Raw genomic sequence first — 18,809 nt, 5'->3', positions numbered from 1 at the left:
AATTTTGAGAAAACCGTTTTGTATTCTTTTTGTACATTTCAATAAAAATATGGCAACCCTTCTACAGTTTAAATACATCCTGCTATACGAGATGAATTGAATTGTCCTATAGAAAATCAAGATTGGAGTATTAAATTCATATTCACTGGATCCTTGAGTAAATATTTTTTATCCATAAATTGTACCTGCTTTATGAGAAGTTTTTATTTTCAGATTGTTACATTTAATAAATTTAATAAACTCACCACATAAGTATAGTCATTTTAAGGAAAGAGTTAAGACTTCTATAGGTGAAAAACGTATAGTTATAGCAAAGAGTATTATGGATACTCTTTGGTTATAGCACAGATATACGTCGTATACGACGTTTTATTATTATTATTATTTTATTAAAACGTTGTGTCTACTACAAATAAAACCAACGAGGGGTTGAACCTAACCTAAAATTTTTTTTTTCCCTACATACAGAACGTTACTATTTACGTGTTTACAAATCCAACACTCCGCCCCACTTTAACTCTCCGCCCCGATTAACACTGCAAAGCACTTCGCCAATGCACCACTGATCTTTAAAACTGTCCATTTTATTCATGCCTTTATGCCACGAGAAAGTTATTAAGATTTTGCTTTTAATGCCCTTTAGGTAGCCATCCCGAAGGGACGTTGGATGCGTGTCGTTTTTCATGGCGGTGATTAATTGAACATATATATAAAACTTTGCAGAATTAGTCAGAAAATTGATTAAAATATCACTGCGGTTGTTCTCTTTTACTCCACATAACGCGTCAACTAGTGATAGTCTTCTACCTTGCCAGATGTTACTTGCCCATGCGATAACAAGGCCCCAAATTTCTTTGGCTAACAAGCCAAATTCTATTATCATATGCCAAGCGTTAGCTGTGATCTTTTCGCAAACCTGGCAGTTCTCAGTAACCCTGATGTTTGCTTTGAGCAGATAGGTCGGATCTGCTAATCTGTTTTTCGCAAACCGCCAGCTAATTTCTGCCATTGAACCAGATGTACAGCAGTTGAAAAATGATGACCAGTTAGTATCGTTCTCGGTCCAGTGATTACTTAAGCATTTGTCGGAAGTCCTTTGAAAGTACTCAGCCATGATTAGGTTTTGTAGCTTTCTTCTGTTGCTTTTATTCAGAGTTAATGTGGTGCCTCCAAAGTACTTAAATTTTAGTACAATTTCATGAGTATTTCTGCGGTTTACATCGCGCTCGGTATACAGTGCCTGGAAAAAAACTCTAATCCTTCTGTAGTGGGCTATAAGTTGGTTCCTGACATTCATAGTGGCATTTTCAGGCAAAAGTAAGTCCTCTTCGTCCACCCATCTATCCCCAATCCTGAAGTCGCCTATCGTTTTGTAACCCCACTTAGCCCAGTTGGCACTAAATAAAGGCGGTACGGCATGTGATATTAAGGTTGACGTTGTGGTTGGGGTTTTAAGAAAGTCGAAGTGCTCCAATGTAAAATTTATTGCTTGCATGTTAGAGATAAGCTCTTGTACATAGGTTGAGACTAAGGGACTGCTAGGTCTTTTCCCATCCAAAAAAAACCATTGCCACGACAGTCCCAGATCATCCGCCATTTGCATACTCTCCTCTATTATCGACCTCCAACTTGAATCTTCAGCTACCGTGATGAGACGTTTTCCCAGCCACGCCCGCATTAAGTTAATTTTGGAAGGGATATGCACAAGTCCCAAACCACCTTTCCGAACTGGAAAACACAGATCTTCATGCGAAGTCCAGTGTTTCCCTTTCCAAATAATGTCAACTAACTTTTGCTGTAAAGATTTTTGTTGCTTACTCGAAAGAGTGATACACTGCAGGATGTGATATAGCTTCGGAGCGATGTATGTATTAATGACGATTTTTCTGCCGATTAGGGATAAAGATGGCAGTCTTCTTTTCCATCTTTCGGATGAAAGGTTGATTGTTTCACAGAGCACGTTGAAGGCTTGTATCGAATCCTGTTCAGCACTATTGGTTAAAGGAACCCCTAATATTTTGATACCGTCTGATGACCACTTGAAGTTTAGAGGAGGTCTTGCCTTCCTTTCCACGAACCAGCCCAAACTCCGCGACACTTTAAAAGGTTTAGTTGTGCACCAGATTGTTCCTCATAGATACTGTAACATTGTTCTAGTTTTGCGAAGTCAGTTTCATTACAAATGAACACAGAAACATCATCGGCGTATGCGCTAACTGTTATTTTAATTTCTTTATGCATCATGTGAATCAAACACCCATCCAGGACTTTACGTGATAGGGCAAGGAGAGGTTCGATTGCAATGGAAAAAAGGGAACCTGACAACGGACAACCTTGTCTTATACCACTATTGAACTCTATGGTTCTTGTAAGCAGCGACCCAATTCTTACATGACTTGTAGCATTGCTATATAGAAGTTCTACTGATTTTGTAAAATAATTCCCAAAATTCATCAATTGGAGGACTTGAAATAAGTATGTGTGGGAGATGTTATCGAAGGCAGACTTCTGATCTAGGTTAACAACTGCTAACGGTATATTGTGTTGGTTTGCATAAAAAGTATTTCCCTATGCAAATGGATTGCATCGTACATGGATCTGTTCGGAACGGAATAGCTTTGATCTGGCGAAATTACTTTGTTAATAATGTTCGCTAGTTTCATGGATAATATCTTTGCGAAAACTTTGTAGTCAGTCGTTAATAACGATATCGGTCTCCAATTACTTATTTCTAGAAGATCGCCCTTTTTAGGTAATAATACAATCACTGATTTGGTCACTGATGGGGGTAATTGTTTGGTTTCTAATGCGGAAGTTATCATTCTGTGATACATATTTTTTAGGATTCCCCAAAAACATTTATAAAAGTCAGTCGTTAAGCCATCTATACCAGGAGCGCTTTTTTTATTAAGGGAGAAAAGTGCAGCCGTTGCGTCTGCGACAGTTATTGGTTGTTCTAGAAGGATTTTGTCTTCGTCATGCAAGGCGTCAAAATGATTGTACAAAGCGTTGGACAATTTAATCTTGGTACATTTATCCTTATACAGCTCTTGAAAATAATTGGTAACAATTGGTCCCAACTTAGACGGTTCCTCAACTACTTCATTATTGTATCGCAGAGCGGATAGTGGTTTAAAGGGGGTTGATACTTGTTTGTTAATCGTTGGACGATCTGGGTGGACGAGATTTTCATACTTTGCCAGATATAAATCTTTTTCGCTTGTTCTTAGGTAGGCATCTCTCGTGTTGTTCAAAATGTTTTGGATAGGTTCGATGTTCGTGTTACTGTTTTTAAGAATAATGTTATTGGCGTGTTGTTGAAGTTCACGTAGTTCAGCGTATTGTTTTTGACTATTTTGTCTTTGATAGAGAATGACAACATCTTTGATCCGTTTTTTCATTTGTTCCCACCGCACAGTCGGATTAAATGACGAAATAGTCGTATCACAGTCATCGATCTCTGATTGCAAAAACGTTGTCATAGCTTGAACGAAGCATTTATCTTGTAATAACATATTGTTGAACTTCCAATATGGTGATAGATTCTTTGTAATACCCAAGTCTAGACTTACTGACAAAGAGAGATGATCGGAAAACGTGGTGTGCAATGATGCCTTGTTCAATAAGTGGACTAAATTACGTGAGCAATAGATACGGTCTAGTCGTGAAGCGGTTGGTGGATGTGTTTTGGTGTAAAAGGTGTGTCCAGCTGTATTCCTACGGATGAAGTCCCAACAATCAGTAAGACCACTTTCGGTTACCACTTTGCGCAATTCGTTTGCCAGATCATGGTGTCTTTCTGTTGAACCAATTCTATCTCGGTGAGGATTGAGGGTGCAGTTAAAATCTCCGCCTAAGATCACTTGTGAGGTGTTTACGGTTTTCAGATATCTATTGAGGGAGTATATAACGTGCTTTGCGATTCCTACGTTTATAGGTAAGTATATGGATACAAAAACCACCTGTTTCTTTTGGATCTCTACGGTGATACTTTGAAGGTAAGATTCTACTATTAGATCGTGTTTAATTACTTTCAGGTTGGCGTTGTTTTTAGTAGCTATCAACGTTCCGCTGTAATTTGTGATGCGTGGATTCATGAAAAATGTATGCGATTTGCAATTCAGCTGTTTGGGTAATTGATTTAGGTTTGACTCTTGAATAAACAGCAGGTCGGGAGACTTGAAGTTTAAAAAGGTTATGAGCTCCTGTATTTTGTATTCTGTTCTTAAACTCTTTGCGTTGAGTGTAAATATTCTGAAATTATTTTTCTGCATACTCATTTAGAAGGTAAGGCTTTCAACGGACTGTGTGCGCTCGGACTCAGGAGTTCCTATCTGGTGACTTACATCAGGTTGTTGTACCCTGCATTCTTTCTGTAAGTCTCGTTTAATATTGGTTATTATGCGTTTGCAACGCTCCTTTGTTGATCTTTGTGAAAAATAAGGAGTTGTTTCTTTAATCAATGTTATAAGATCATCGACATTGTTCGTGAACCTTTTTGCAACATCTAGAGGGTTGCTGCTGCCTTTGACTTGATTAAGAAAATCAGAAAAGGTTACGAAATCTAGACAGAATTTGTTATTTTCGTCCCAGAGGTGTTGAATTTCATCATGGGTTTCGGGTGACAACTGCTCAACTTTGCGCTTTTTTGGGGTTCGAATAGGGAAACATTTATTGGGAACTATGAAGTTTTCTTCAGCAGCTGCCTGTTCGATCGAAAATTCGCTTGCTTCTGATTCACTGCGTGCGTCGCTCTCCTTGTTCAAAATTTCCTGATCATCGTGTATCTCAGTTATTTGATCTAAGGATGTGACTTCGGTAGAAGGAGTTGTTGGTGGATGGGGTCTTTTACTGCTATTACGTACTGTATCATCTTGTGTAGAAGGTTGATTTTCTGGAAGCGTACACTTGGAAGCAATATGTCCATATTCGTTACATCGAAAACATTTCACTTTTTCATCAGAGAGAAAGATTCTATATTGATCATCCTCATAATCTAAAACGATGGATGACGGGAAGTCGTTCGGTTTGTCAGGGTTTGATATAATAAAGACCTGTCGCCTAAAGCTGTGGACATGAGCGTACTCATCAAGTCCGATGCCCGCTCCAATAAATGAAATCGGCGAAACCAATTGCAGAGGGATTCTTTTTAGTTCGTCTTCCAGTACGTAGTGGGGAATACAAGGTGAAACGTTTGACAAAATAATTCGTTTAGCCGGTAGAATCAATTTTCTAGCAGGTACAAATATGTCGTTGATGTTTACTCACGACGTATATCTGTGGTTATAGTGTTGCAAGGCAGGGTTAGATGGCCAGCAATCTACTAGGAGACGAGCAAATCGTTCGTGCCGTTTTGGAGCCTTCATAAACTGCATATGAAGGGGTCAGTACAAGTCCAAATGAAATCGAGAGGACTCAGCCAGTATCAGTTATAGGTTATAGAGATACTTGTGTTAATTATTAGTATACGAATAATCTACCCTAATTAGATTCGAAGAGAAGTTTGGTGTGGAACAATTTCACTACAAAGTTATTACTCGCCGAGTATTTCAAATTTGACATTCGTCAAAGGGAGGCTGAAGTAATACTGTTAAAATATCTTCTTTTTTTGTCTGGCAACTTTGTCGTGGGCAGTGTACGTTCGCAGTTTCTTGCGTTTTTACGGATTAACAGCACCATTTATTGATAGGAAAAAGCTCTATCAAATGACACAAAAAGTAAAAATGACTTCCATAAGAAAAAACAAAGCTGATGATGGTTAACCGGAGACGAAACGTCAGACTAAAAATTTAAAACTAGCATCATGTATATGGAAAAAAGTGGTCACAATTATGTGCCGTTTATTTTGAAATATCTTATTAAATAACTTAGGTAACAAATAAAAACGATTTTGTAAAATGTCATTTTTTTTCTGGATATCTCCGAAAGTAGTCGGAATTTTTTCAGTTTCAAAACGACATTTTGTTAAGTATCAAACTACTCAACTTTGCCAACCTCTATTTCTTACAGTTCCCGAGATCCCCATGGTGGCTCTCGAATTTGAATAAGCCTGCATACATGAAATGCTCTCTTCTTCATTCATAATTAAATTATTCGATTTATCTCTTACAACTTTAAAGCGCATTGTGTGCAATGTGCAATTATCCAATTTTTGGTCGTGATGTATGGGTACTAGTAATTTACTCCAATTTCGCGCATAAACCTATATGCCGATGGTTTAAACAAATATGCATGCCTTACAAAATTACAAACATGTTTGTGATTTTCAGCGAGTTTAAATTCCGATTCAAAAAATGGCGTCCGCTTGCAAACACTTTTAACAACTAGCAATGCGTTCAGTAAACGTACTTATGTAAAAAGCCCAAACGGTTTGCAAACAGTTGGTTCTGGCAAACGCACCCTATCGTTCACCAGCACCTAAACAGTTTGTGTTTGCAAACGTAATCAAAGCGCAAACACGTTTGGTTCTGGTGAACGCACCCAATATTCCTATGCTTGCATTCAAATTTTGTTTAACTATTAGGTGTGTGGAAATATTTTGTGTAAAAAAATTGCCAGGTTGTAATGAGCATAAAAATTAGGCAAAAAATAGCTAAATACTTTAAGTAAAACAATGTGCATAAAATTGTTTTTTCACTACTAGCGTCTGATGACATGATTATTAACCTTTTTTCCACTTGTAAAGTAGGCTTTCTCGGCATTTGTTCAAAGTGGTTAATAATTTTTTATTATTAACTAGTAGTCAATAATGAGAACTGTCACGCTGTCACTTTTAGAAAACACAACCCGAAATTTCGCTCAATGAACGTTTAGACAAGTTCTCTAAAACGAATAATTGCCACCATTCGCAATTTCCAGAGAAATTACATACCTAAAATTATCACATTTTGAAAAAATTCGAACGAAATTACTCTTTGAAAAATCTCAATGACAGAACAAAATACGGCCCGTTTGACTTGTACTTCCACGTACTTGATTGACATGTTAAATTAAGAAACAAACAATTCTGTCCAACCGTTAACTCTCTTATCAATATAATATGTTAATTTAGAGGATTTCAAGTGCTAGTAGTGAAAAAAATAGTATATATACCACGGTAGAGAAGTCTATTATTGCCTTCGCACCTTACACCCCTCGGCGCAAGCGCCTCGAGATGTAATCTTGGTGCTCAGGCAATAATAGTGGACTTCTCTACCTTGATATATAATGTACTATTTTAAAATCGACCAAAAAGGTACTAATTTGAGATGGTTTAGGAAATTTAACAAAGAAGAAATAGCTAGAGTAATTAGTCTTAAATGGATTAGGAAACGAATTTTTAACTTATGTTGACCGGCAGAAGTCACAAAAATTAAATTGTAAGATCTAATCAAACTATTTTTTAATAAAGCAAAGCGTGTAGCATTGCAGTAAGAATTGAATGAAATTGCCGTTAATAGAAGAATCGAGTTTGTACTATCACCTACAGTGCAAGGCTCGGTGCAAGGTATGAGAGAAAATTAAACAACACATGACTGGTTTCAATCACGGTATTAACGAGACTTTACATAAGAATGTCATGTTCAATCACACGCTTGAGAGTGTGCATACAAGAAACCTACAGTCAAGCCTACTACTAATAGTAGGCTCTGCTAAAGTTCATATCTGCTCCAGTAGCAGGTGTTGAGACAATAAAAAGTTAAAGGGGAGTACTTAGCAAGAGCGTCAATCTGTCTGATTGCAGTAAACTATTAGAAGACAATTCGTAATTCCTTTGCTTAATTACATTAGAAAATGAATGCCTTCTAAAGTTACAGCCCATCATAATAAGCAATGTTGTTTCTCCCTTAATTTTGCGGTTTTATAGAACATTGTTATGAAAGTAATAGGCATATTGTAGTTAAATTCCTAATCAAAAATATTTTGGTTGCTCATAAGGCTCAACGTGCGGTTTCAGTACGACTATCAAACTGAAATGACTGTATAATAAAACTTTTATCGTCTGTAAAATTACTGTCGTAATAATGCGGATAGCGATAGTTTTCGTATTGAAAATGTTATTGTAATCAAAAATTCGTTTCTTTAGTCATAAGAATAGGTATAAGTAAGTATCTCTAAAATGGGTAAAAAATTGTGGTAATTTGGACAACTTCTTAGTCCGACAAACCTTGGATGGCTAGTATAACAAAACTGTACATAGAAAACAAACGGTTCTTCTCAGTCTTCTTTTTAGAGACGATGTAAAACTAATTATTTTGCAGGGTGGTAAAGTCAAAAACATTTGGGCGTCCTCAGTGCAGGCGGGGATTTTACTATCTATCCGCGTATTGCAATTAGATATAGGTATTTACTATAAAATGAAAATAATTGCTTTCTCGAAATCTTCATTCTTCATGATGAACATTTTTATTTTATGTCAGTAAATTTTTGTTAACATGACAGTGGTAGTAACACCCTCCCTGACTACTTTTTGCAGCCTCGTGTTACTTTACCAGAGGCCCGTCAAAACTGACGCATGAATATTAATAAAGTTGTATCATTAGAAATTTTATATTAAAAAATATCATCTCGAAAATAGTGTAATACAAAACTCGTCAGTGAAATTACATACTTGACTCGGAAAAAAGTACTCCGCCCCAAAGGGGCCTCGAAGTTCAATATTTCCTCGCGAGTAATGTGTCATTTTCTTGACATTTAGGTAAATAAATATAATTGAGGGACTACTGCCATTGAAATTTTCTGCACTCGCGGTTTGCCCTTTTTATTTTTTGCGACTACTAGTCTTACCTCTTAATGAAAAATTAGATGTGAATTTTTCCCATTGTTTCTGATAATAGTTAATAACATGGTTAATAACTACACTCTTGGTCGAAATTACTTCAACAATCAATAATTATTATAAGCTGAATTGTTGGAAGATAAACCTTTAGTGGCAATCGTACAAAAACGTATAGGATTCCGTGTGCTTCAAAACGTGTATTTCCGTAAAAAAAAGTGGGGGGTCATTTTTTACCCCAATGTAATACCTCTCTTTCTAACGTGCGAGTGGTAAATAAGAAAAATCCAAAGTTACAGTAAATTTCTGTCAATCTATAAAAGTATTAATCTTCAAATAATTTTCTATTGCTGTGTTTAATTTTTATATCCATATACCTACATATTCTTTGATAAGATCAGTAAATGATCTACAGTTTTACATAACGATTGATCGTATACTGTGGAATTTGACTCGACCCCTTTTCTGTTTCAAAAATTAATTTTTTAATAAAGAAAACCAACTTTTACATAAACAGGCGTACATTATGAGGGCTGTCAATTTTGTGGTAAGTACTTTAAATATCTTTGTTTCCTAGTTTGACTTTATTTACAGAGCCCATAATCCACCCTTTGAATGCGCATAAAAGTACAGTCCTTTTCAATTCAAAAAAATACCTACAAAGTTGTGGAGAAACCTTTAAGTTCACATAAAAATATAGACTCTCCCCGTTTCATGCATTTTAAATTTTTTATAAAAACTCTCTTTTACATAACGATTCGTCTATTGTGAGTGTTATAATTTTTTCTATTTCGGTGTTACAAGGGGAATTTTGTAGAACTGTTTTGACTACAAACAGTGTTACAATGAACGTCCTTGTAGCATTGCTTTTAGTAGCTTTTAGTATCTTTTAGTATTTAGTTGGCAGTTCGTACAGCAAACGAACTTACATTCTTCAACGTCAAACCAATCAAATGTCAACTCAAAATGCAAAAATGATGACATGAATCTATTGGTTTTTGATACAGCGAAAACTTAACACATTCCAAATTCACATCCAATAGATGTAACAATATTCAAGTTGTACGTTAATCAATACATGCATTTCAAATACACAAAACAAATCCCGTTAATTCTATCTATATTTCTATTTCTTGGTTTAATAATAAATGCTTATCGATACCCTCGTATTATCATTTATGGGAATGGCCATTCCTGGAATAGATTCCTCAACTCAAGCAACGACATTATTTTTGTTCCAAGTGATAGTAATCTCGTGATTCTGATTCGCTGATTCTATTTCTGTAGTAAATTATATCGAATGTATACAATATCCTTACCCTTGGTTTGAGTAATCCGCCATACATTTTTGATTTTTGGCATGCAAGGGAACAGTGACAGTCCATGACGCCCGCAGCTGAGTACGGACTGCCTTCCATACCTGTGGCCGCTTGGACCAGAGAATCTTTCATTATCTGATTTCAAGAGTCCATACCCATCATCCAGGACTTGTAAACTTTCCCTTTACATGCACAGCCGCTCTTTATGTGGTCCTCCAATGCAGCATGGGTTGGGTGAATTGAACCAAGATGCTAACTTTCTGAATCAAATATTTGTTTTCGTTCCGCATTTATACATGAACGTAAGCCGAAAAAATAATCACCGTGCTTGTTTCTTGTCGGGGGTAAATACACTTGATTTTTAATGGATAATTTTATTTTTACACGAAAGTTTTGTTTGTTTGCAACGGCAAAAACTCGAGCCCAAAAGCATGATAATCGAGAATTTTTTCCAGGAGGCGACAAATTTTGAGTGCATTAAAAATAAAATTACCTGATTTAAAACCAAGATCGAGTGTATTTTACGGAGATTAATAAAAGACAGAAAATTTCACAAACACTATCTATTTTACGCATTCCTACACCCATACACAAGCTACCTAACTGAATGGTCGTATATTAATGCAGTGTTAATCTCAGTTAAATTTAAGGAAAACAATGTTACCTCTGATTTGTGCGCACGCTGTGCAGCTTTACTGTGAATTTCTCCGCGTCCGCGTATACTGTAAGACTAATTTCAGCTTACACATACATACATCGTGAAGGGTGTTGCCAACTCAATAATATTAATTTTAATGTTCCCTACAGTTTCTGATAATTATTGTTTAATTAAATTAAACCACCGAAATAGCAAAAACAGTATAAAAAACACGTGTTACAATGGTTTATTGTATTACTCCCACCTTGTGGGCACTCGAAACTCCGCTGCGCTCCGTCCCTCGCGCCACAAAATAGTTGTGTTATGTCGCTTTGCACGTAACACTTATCTGTCAATATACTAGTTTGTAGTACATCCAATATTTCTGTTTGCTTGTTTCATTTTGTTTACATGGTCCACAAAACAGCGTCTAAGTGCACATATAAATTACAGGTATTTTTTGAAAATACCCTCACTTTTGCTATTGTGAGGACTGTAATTATTGTGGCACTTTAAATATGTTTACTTGTTTGATTTTGTTGACAGGGCCTTAAGCCATTCTTTAAATGCATATAAAGTTATAGTTCCTTTCTGTTTCAAAAATTACATTTTTTTAAAAAGAAGTGACTTTTACAAAACAATCCCAGTTTATTTCATTATTAAAAACTCTTTGCGATTGACCCGATTTAGAAATTTCAACTAGCTCAATTAAGTGAGTATAATTAACCGTAGTACTTAAATGCGTTGTAGTATACAGGGTGGTGCCTAGCGCAACGCAGCATAGGGATTTCAATGGTAATTTGTTTATATTCAATTACCAGCTCCCCTAGTTATTTTAGAACAAAAGTCTAAATAAGTTTTTTTTAGAGAAAAAAATACTGCATTTGTTCCTACTTTTAGTTATAATTTTCCATTTTTCAAAACCGTAGAAATCGACAAAATAAAAACTTACATTTTTATAAATCAGTGATGCTTTGGAATCTTTCAACAAACTAGAAGCGCATCGCATCTAAGTTATCGTTATTTGACGTCGAACAATTTTCATATTTAATTCTGTTACAACTATCCGATGCAAGAAAAAGCGGCAATTGGGTACCTAATGTTTTTTAGAGAATGTATGCTGCATCTGCATCAGATACTATTTGTTTATCAGAGAGAATCAGAGTACCTACATAATCGAAGAGAAAAAAACTGATTTGAAGCAGATTTGTTCCTAAACTTATATTCGGATTTTCCGCTACTGCAGCCAAAACGTTGAATGTATTGTCGTTTTCCTGATGGTTTTGACGGACATTTTGAACGTTATTGCTCTTGCAGTTCTTCAACTAATTTATAAACAAGTATAAATTTAATATACGTCAAAGGCAAATAATGAAACGTGATCGCTGTTTCTTTAGGTAATTCCAAGGCATATCTGATTTATTGTAAAATGAACCTTTTTATTTTGTTGATTTCTACGGTTTTGAAAAACGGAAAATTATGAGTAATAGCATGAACAGATTCAGTATTTTTTTCTCTAAAAAAACTTTTTAAACTTTTTCTCTAAAATAATTAGGGGAGCTAGTAATTGACTATAAAGAAATTACCATTGAAATCCCTATGCTGCGTCGCGCTAGGCACCACCCGGTATATCATCCGTTTGACGTGGGTTTGGTGTCAAATGAAGTGCGCTCAACTAACATGAATTTTAAGACTAGTCTTAGATTTTTATTAAAATCGGAAGCCGAGAAATTAATTCAAGAAGTTTTAATTTTTGAACGTTTTCTTACGAATTCCTCGAGCGCGCAGGAAAGCTCAGCGTCCCCTTTCAGTATTTGGAATTCCTATAAAAGGTATGAGCTTGGTTTAGAGGGCTTTTCGGATCTTGTCGTATTTTAAAAGTTGAAAATATTGCAATTTACCGATTATTCCGTATTAAATAGTATATTGAAAGACAAGTGTTACAATGCGACCTATTGTAATACGACTATCTTGTGGCACGAGTGGCGACGCGAAGCGTAGCCACGAGTGTCCGCAAGATAGGAGTATTACAACAAAGCATTGTAACACGCGTTTTTCATACTATTTTTTCTATTTCGGTGCTTTAATTTAATTTAAAAAATCATTATCAGAAACTATAGGGAACATTAGAACTAACATGTTTTATGTTGGGAACACTTTTTATGCCGTTAAGTTTTAGGTTGGCAGCGTAGTAAGACTGACATTTTGAAGTTCAAACATGGAAGTACCCAACGAAGTACCTACTTCTACTAACTAGTAACTGCCAACTTAAGAGATGAGTTACCAAAAAAAACGACTATAATCACTGTCTTTGTACAACTGTTTTCGGCCGAAAACAGTTGTACAAAATCATCATTGTGACACCGAAATAGAAAAAAGAATTTTGATTTCTGTTGCCGAGACGTTAAAAGGAAAGTGTTTGATATTTTCATTTCGTTAATTATAAAAGGGGTTTAATATCATTTGTTTCGTTTAGCTAGTGGATGCCGCTAATACTTTCTGTTTCCGTTGCTACCGTTTTCGTGTGCCGTAATTTTGTTCTAGCTTATTTGTCAGTAACCGATTGCATGTTCCCTGAAATCGCCGTTTCCTTCGTCTGATTACCTGAGACTTACGAAACCCCTCCGAAACCGACGACCTTGGTCAGGAGCAGGGTTTACCAATCTTCTAGTGGTGCTCGGGTTACCGTACCGTCCCGCCGGCTATCGCCGTGTCCACATTTTACATATACGTCATATTTTCTTTTGTCTTAATTAATCTTTAATTTTTTTTAATTATACCGTTTACTTTTAAAGCAACTGTTTGTGAGCGGACTTCCCGGCAAAGTTGGTCTCATTAAAATTTGTGTTTCAGCGGACGGAAGAAACTGATTTAATTTTAGTAAAAACGCAAAAACATTCAAAAAGTATGCAAGCCAGTTAAACAGAGCAAGATTGACAGCTGTCAAGCATCAATTTTTGCAATGTTGGATAAGTCAAACGGTATTTGTGAGAAACAAATCTGACAGGATATCTGAACATAAAAATTATTGAACGCCCATTGTAGAACCAACAGACTGATGAGGGGGGGTGCATTTTTCTTGTCATTCCCTATGCTTCATGAAAACTTACCACAGGCGCAACCACGTTGTATAGATAACAATGCAAGAGTAGCACATGAGTTAAAATCAAAAGCGCGAAGGTGTAAGGATGTGGTAGGACAATAAGATTTCCTTAGAGATTTCCATTTTAAAAACGCCTTCACATAAAAGTAGATGTCAAATAAAATAAAATACATGTAATATGTAACTACAATGTCGGCAAAATTTTTCAATAAAACAAATTGTAAACATGTCACAAACTTACCGTGCAATCGGGATCGCCCACATAACAAAAATCTCCTGAAACCGACGTGGGTACCCACAGGTGGTCTCCATTGACAGCCATTTCGCTCCAGTCTGGAGTGCTCCGAACAGTTCGTTCCGCAACATCGCCCACTTGCTTTCTGAAAACAGGAAATAATTTTTTTAAAAGCGAGTCCAATATCTCTCAGCTTCTGTAACTTTAAAGTTAATCCGAAACTACAAGTATAAGGCGAAATAATCACCTGTCCAAGAATTTTGTTTCTACTAAACGGCTTTTCAATAAATTGACGTGGATCTCGCATGAAGACGGTTAAAATTCTCATATCTTATATTTGGAATTTTTTATTATAAATTACCTTAGTAAATCAACAAGCAAGGATTAATTATCCCTCCCAGTGGTTAACGCAAAGTGACGCTCAGATTAACCGTTGACTAATTGTTCAATATCTTCATTCACCACTGCGAAAAGATACGCCACTAAAATTAATTGCGTAATATGATCGATTTGTTAAAGGATAATTCATTTTTATGTTGTACTCCCGATACAAATTCAATATTTATGAAGACATTGACCCAAATTCGTTCAGAATAACATGAAAAACTGGAAAAAACTCTCATTTGACACCTTGTAAATGGGACATGCATATTCAAATTAGAACAAATATTAAGTTCTTCGCATTCATGCGAATGTCTGTAATTTTGACAAGTTTCGTGTAAATTTAGTTAACGATGTTTCTGCACGGCCATAATCAACAATTATTTTCAAGCCCGGAAAAGCAGAAAATCTAGTTTGCATTCGTCGAAGAAGTGCTCTGGAAGTCGACTGTTTGTAAGGTTCATTTGTTCATAAATATTTATAGAGAAGCATTTGTGAGCTCCTATATTACCATTCATATTCGTCTTTATCGTTCCGTTTATAAGAATTTCAATTTATATAGCTTTCTCCATTTTTTTAGTCTAATAATAACCACCCTAGTTGCGCGTGCTGTAATTCACATCGTTTGATTTATTACATTAAAATATCGACCTCAACAAAATATGTAGTTAATCCTAGAGTTAATCTTAGATTTGATTTTTGGATTAGCGCTTAATTAAACAACAACATACACACAAAAACACCGTCGATTTTAAACAATAAACAATAGAAAGAGGAAATGGTAAAACGCGAAAACACATAAACGAGTAGATGCGTTAATTATCATTTCGATCCGTGGTATCATTTTTATTCACCAATTACGCTAATGGATGTATGTTTGCAATTATAAACGTTTCTACGCTTTCATTAGAGAATTAATAACGTTACTCGTAAAATTTGGTATCGCATTTAGCTTCTGCTTTTATGGCACGGCTTCTGTTACAGCAGTAAAAATATACAAAAGGTATATCAATCTAAAGAAGAACCGGAATATTCCGCTATTCACAGTTTGGTGTTAACGTTCTGCAATCTTCTCATGTAATCCAAAATGTATGAAACTATTGCATTGAAATGGTCGAAACTGTATTACATTCTGTATTTATCTATTCCCGAGTGGTATTTTAAAATTTCTCACGAAATAAAAATGATGGATGAGTAGATATACCTAGTATATAGTGAAAAAGGTTATATAAATCAAGCTGTAAATTATCTAGATTTTTATTTCATTTGTGGGAGCGGTTTCTTAGCGGAAGTTATTCGTTTTCATTGCACTACATTAGTGTTAGATTTAATAAATCAAACATGTCTGATCTATTTGTACCAATCTACTGGGTAGAGCCGGAGATTTTTGAAATATTACAACCAAATCTCTTAGTCAAAAAGTATTAAGGAATGAAAATCGATTGAACCATTTCAGTAATGTAATTAAAAGCGGACGTTTTCTTTTGAGAACTCGTGCTTCTATCAAAGAAAATACGGAATGAATAATGCATCCTTCTCCCGCATAAATGTTAGAGCATCTTTACCGAATTTACTAAATTTCTCTGATAACCCCTACTTTTTTGTTAGTAAAGATAATTCCTAGGATAGGTAATTCATTTTTGAAAGAAATTACTCAAATCGTTTTTGATGTAAAATAAGTTGCGGTTCATTGCAGTATATATCGATACACGATGATACGCGGTAGACGAGGCGGTAGAGTTTCACATTCTTGTAAAGTTTCACTTTTTAAAAATACAGGGTGTTTTTTGGGAACTTTAGTTAAACGTTTCTGGGGATGTAAAATAGGTAGGTTTTTGAAAATGTGTACTTGGGAGTTACTCTGAAGGCCCAATCAATGTAAAATATTTCAAAAATGGTGGCACTTCCACGTAACGCCGAAGTGCCGATATAATTAACGTAAACAAACAAGAATATAATATTACTAGACAGATTATGGAGTAACGGGCACACATACGCTACTCATACTGAATTTCGGTAGGCGTAAGAATGTTGGCTGTTCCCCTTTTTTTGTAGAATACTCTTCACTCCAAGTTTTGGGTAAATATTACTGGTATTTATTTATTGCCACTCAATGACCAGACCACCCAGGCTTTAATTGTTTACGGGCTGATTTGGATAACAAGTCTACGCAGTAGAATTCTCTACGTTTCCTAAAATCGCAACGAAAATTAAATCGCCTTACTGCACCAGCGTACATGTCGAACAATGTGCCTATATAAATTCTTAAAATTTCCGCGTCACCTGCAGACGAGATTGATAACGATACTTCAATCGCATTGCGAATTTGAAGTATACATATACAGGTCGGTCGCCGCCGTTATACCGTTTGCCATTGCACATAGCACTATGATTTTAAAAACTTGAATAATAAGCGTCGTTACATGCTCGTAATACTACTAAAGCAGATGTGCGAGAATTTTCGATAGGAATTAACAAAACAAATGAGCACCATTAAGCATGTACCGTATCGACAGTATTCGCAACTTTCTCAACCTACCGATCACGGCCGACTACGGTACAATTGCCACTTGATGCCACCTTGTTGCCTTTTGGCCGTCAACGAATCTCAGAACTTTGCACCCATATAGGAAAACATAAACATTTTCAATGTTAAAAGTTAAAAATTAAAAAAGAATGGGGCAGGGTGGGGGGATATTCAGTTAATTTTTGTTATCCACAAAAATGGTTGGACTATTCACGATGAAAACCTTCATTTGAGAATAGCAACAAAGAGCATGCCGCACCACGGCCCGTACATTCAAAATGGAAGTTTCTTGCACGGGTTTGATTTTCTTACAAAATGTGGTAATCTAGAACGAAACCTCTCAAATTAATGTCCTATAAAAAAACATCCCCTCCCTCAGTCACGAAACTCGAAAGTAAACCGCCATGTATTATAACTTATAAGCACGGCTCATCCATAAAGAAAGATCCGCATTACGCACTTAGTACATATTTTTTGTTGAAATATAATTAAACAAATTACCTTATAGAGAAAGTATTTGACGCTTGGGTCACCGAAAGGAAAATTTGATGCACTTTTGCTGAAAGTTCGTCAAAGGGAACATAAATTGAGGGATTATTATTCGCATATCCTGCATCCAAGTTTGTCACAAACGGTGGCATACTAAACTTTGATTAACTACAGTTACAAATTCGCTTTAAATGTAAATTGCCAGTTTCCAAAAGAAATGAACTTAGTACATCGGCTCGGCTCTTTATAACCACAAAACTAAGGCGGTGAGATAACATGCAAAGCACTAAGTAGATTATTATCCAGCATTATTGACGCATATTGTTCGTAGATGATGACCGCAAATGTTACGGAGTTTCCAGTAATTTGTGTTTTGTAAACTCCTCCGGCAACCATCATTAAATATGTAAAGGGTGTCGCAAATTCGATGCACAGACATGAGAAACGTTTTGGGGAATGGTTTTCTAGATATATATCACTTACTTTTTAACAATAAAAAGAACATAATATAGAAGTTATTCGTACTAGAATTTAACATTTTAACTTTATCATAGGTACTACATTGCATGGTTTTAGTGTAATGTTATTACACTTACACTTATTACTTCCGCATCACAATGTTGCGAGAAGAATTCTCAGCTTAGTACCATTAAAAAAATAGGTACGTTCCAATTGAAAAAGTACAACTTTGTGCTACTACTCGAAAAATAAATATAAAAGAGTTAAAGGGTAACTTCCTGTAAAACTCTAGTATACAATTAACATCTATTCCATGCGGTTTTTTAAAAATATTTTGATCGTTGAATGACAGAGTGAAAACTATATATAAGTTAAAGAAGAACAAAAAACGTGAGAAAAAACGAAGGAAAAGGGCAAGAAGACAGGTTTTAAACATAAGTATGCATTTTACAGTCTAAGCACATTAAAAATTAAAAAATTAATTTATAAAATTAGAGCATTTTGTATATGCAGTGAAGAAGAATGATACCACATGAAACAAATATTTTATGATATGCAGTGTACATTTCTGCTCTCAATTTTTCACTTTCAATCAATAAACTAATTTAAAACATTAAATTTCTATACTTTAGCTAATGCACACATAATATTGGCTTTCCTATTAACCACCTTGTTTTGCATTTATAATAACAACTTGCACAATGTGTTCTCCGGTTCTCGTATTGATTGACATTGATGGCATTAAAATTTTATTACGGCGATGCGAATGACAGTTTTAAAACCGGATGCGGCGAATACAAGCGTTTATAAATTAAGTATGTCCCCCAACATTCTAGATGTAACGACAATGTGTGTAATTTTTAGCGTTTGTCATTTTCCAATGAAGCGTTTCATTTATTGGCCA

At 35.5% G+C, this 18,809-nt stretch overlaps 2 protein-coding genes across 2 annotated transcripts in view; both read right to left on the bottom strand.

The window, feature by feature from the left end:
* LOC116163841 (eye-specific diacylglycerol kinase) overlaps nt 1–14,377 on the bottom strand; it is a 33,034-nt gene extending 18,657 nt beyond the window's left edge. The window contains exons 1-2 of the mRNA XM_031477971.1: nt 14,253–14,377; nt 14,056–14,194 (exon numbers count right to left, since the gene is read on the bottom strand). Coding sequence (XP_031333831.1) covers nt 14,056–14,194; nt 14,253–14,377 — 264 coding nt within the window. The remainder of the gene's footprint in view (nt 1–14,055; nt 14,195–14,252) is intronic.
* LOC116163558 lies at nt 462–1,568 on the bottom strand. Its single transcript, XM_031477556.1, has 2 exons — nt 917–1,568; nt 462–858 (listed from the first exon to the last, which is right to left on the bottom strand). Exons 1-2 carry the CDS (start codon nt 1,493–1,495, stop codon nt 790–792), a joined length of 648 nt encoding a protein of 215 aa, XP_031333416.1. The 5' UTR covers nt 1,496–1,568; the 3' UTR covers nt 462–789.
* Nucleotides 14,378–18,809: the final 4,432 nt, after the last annotated feature.

Source organism: Photinus pyralis, unplaced genomic scaffold (genome assembly GCF_008802855.1).
Source record: "Photinus pyralis isolate 1611_PpyrPB1 unplaced genomic scaffold, Ppyr1.3 Ppyr1.4_LG2, whole genome shotgun sequence".
Classification (NCBI taxonomy): Eukaryota; Metazoa; Arthropoda; class Insecta; order Coleoptera; family Lampyridae; genus Photinus; species Photinus pyralis.
Note: the sequence above shows the minus strand (reverse complement) of the source record. Positions and strands in the feature narration are given on the sequence as shown.

What these genes read in the sequence shown, in the direction of transcription:
- LOC116163558 (XM_031477556.1), bottom strand. Translation starts at nt 1,495, where the DNA reads ATGCAAGCAATAAATTTTACATTGGAGCACTTCGACTTTCTTAAAACC. An exon ending in GGGTTACTGAGAACTGCCAG is followed by an intron (nt 859 to 916) that starts GTTTGCGAAAAG and finishes TTGGCTTGTTAG; the next exon opens with CCAAAGAAATTTGGGGCCTT.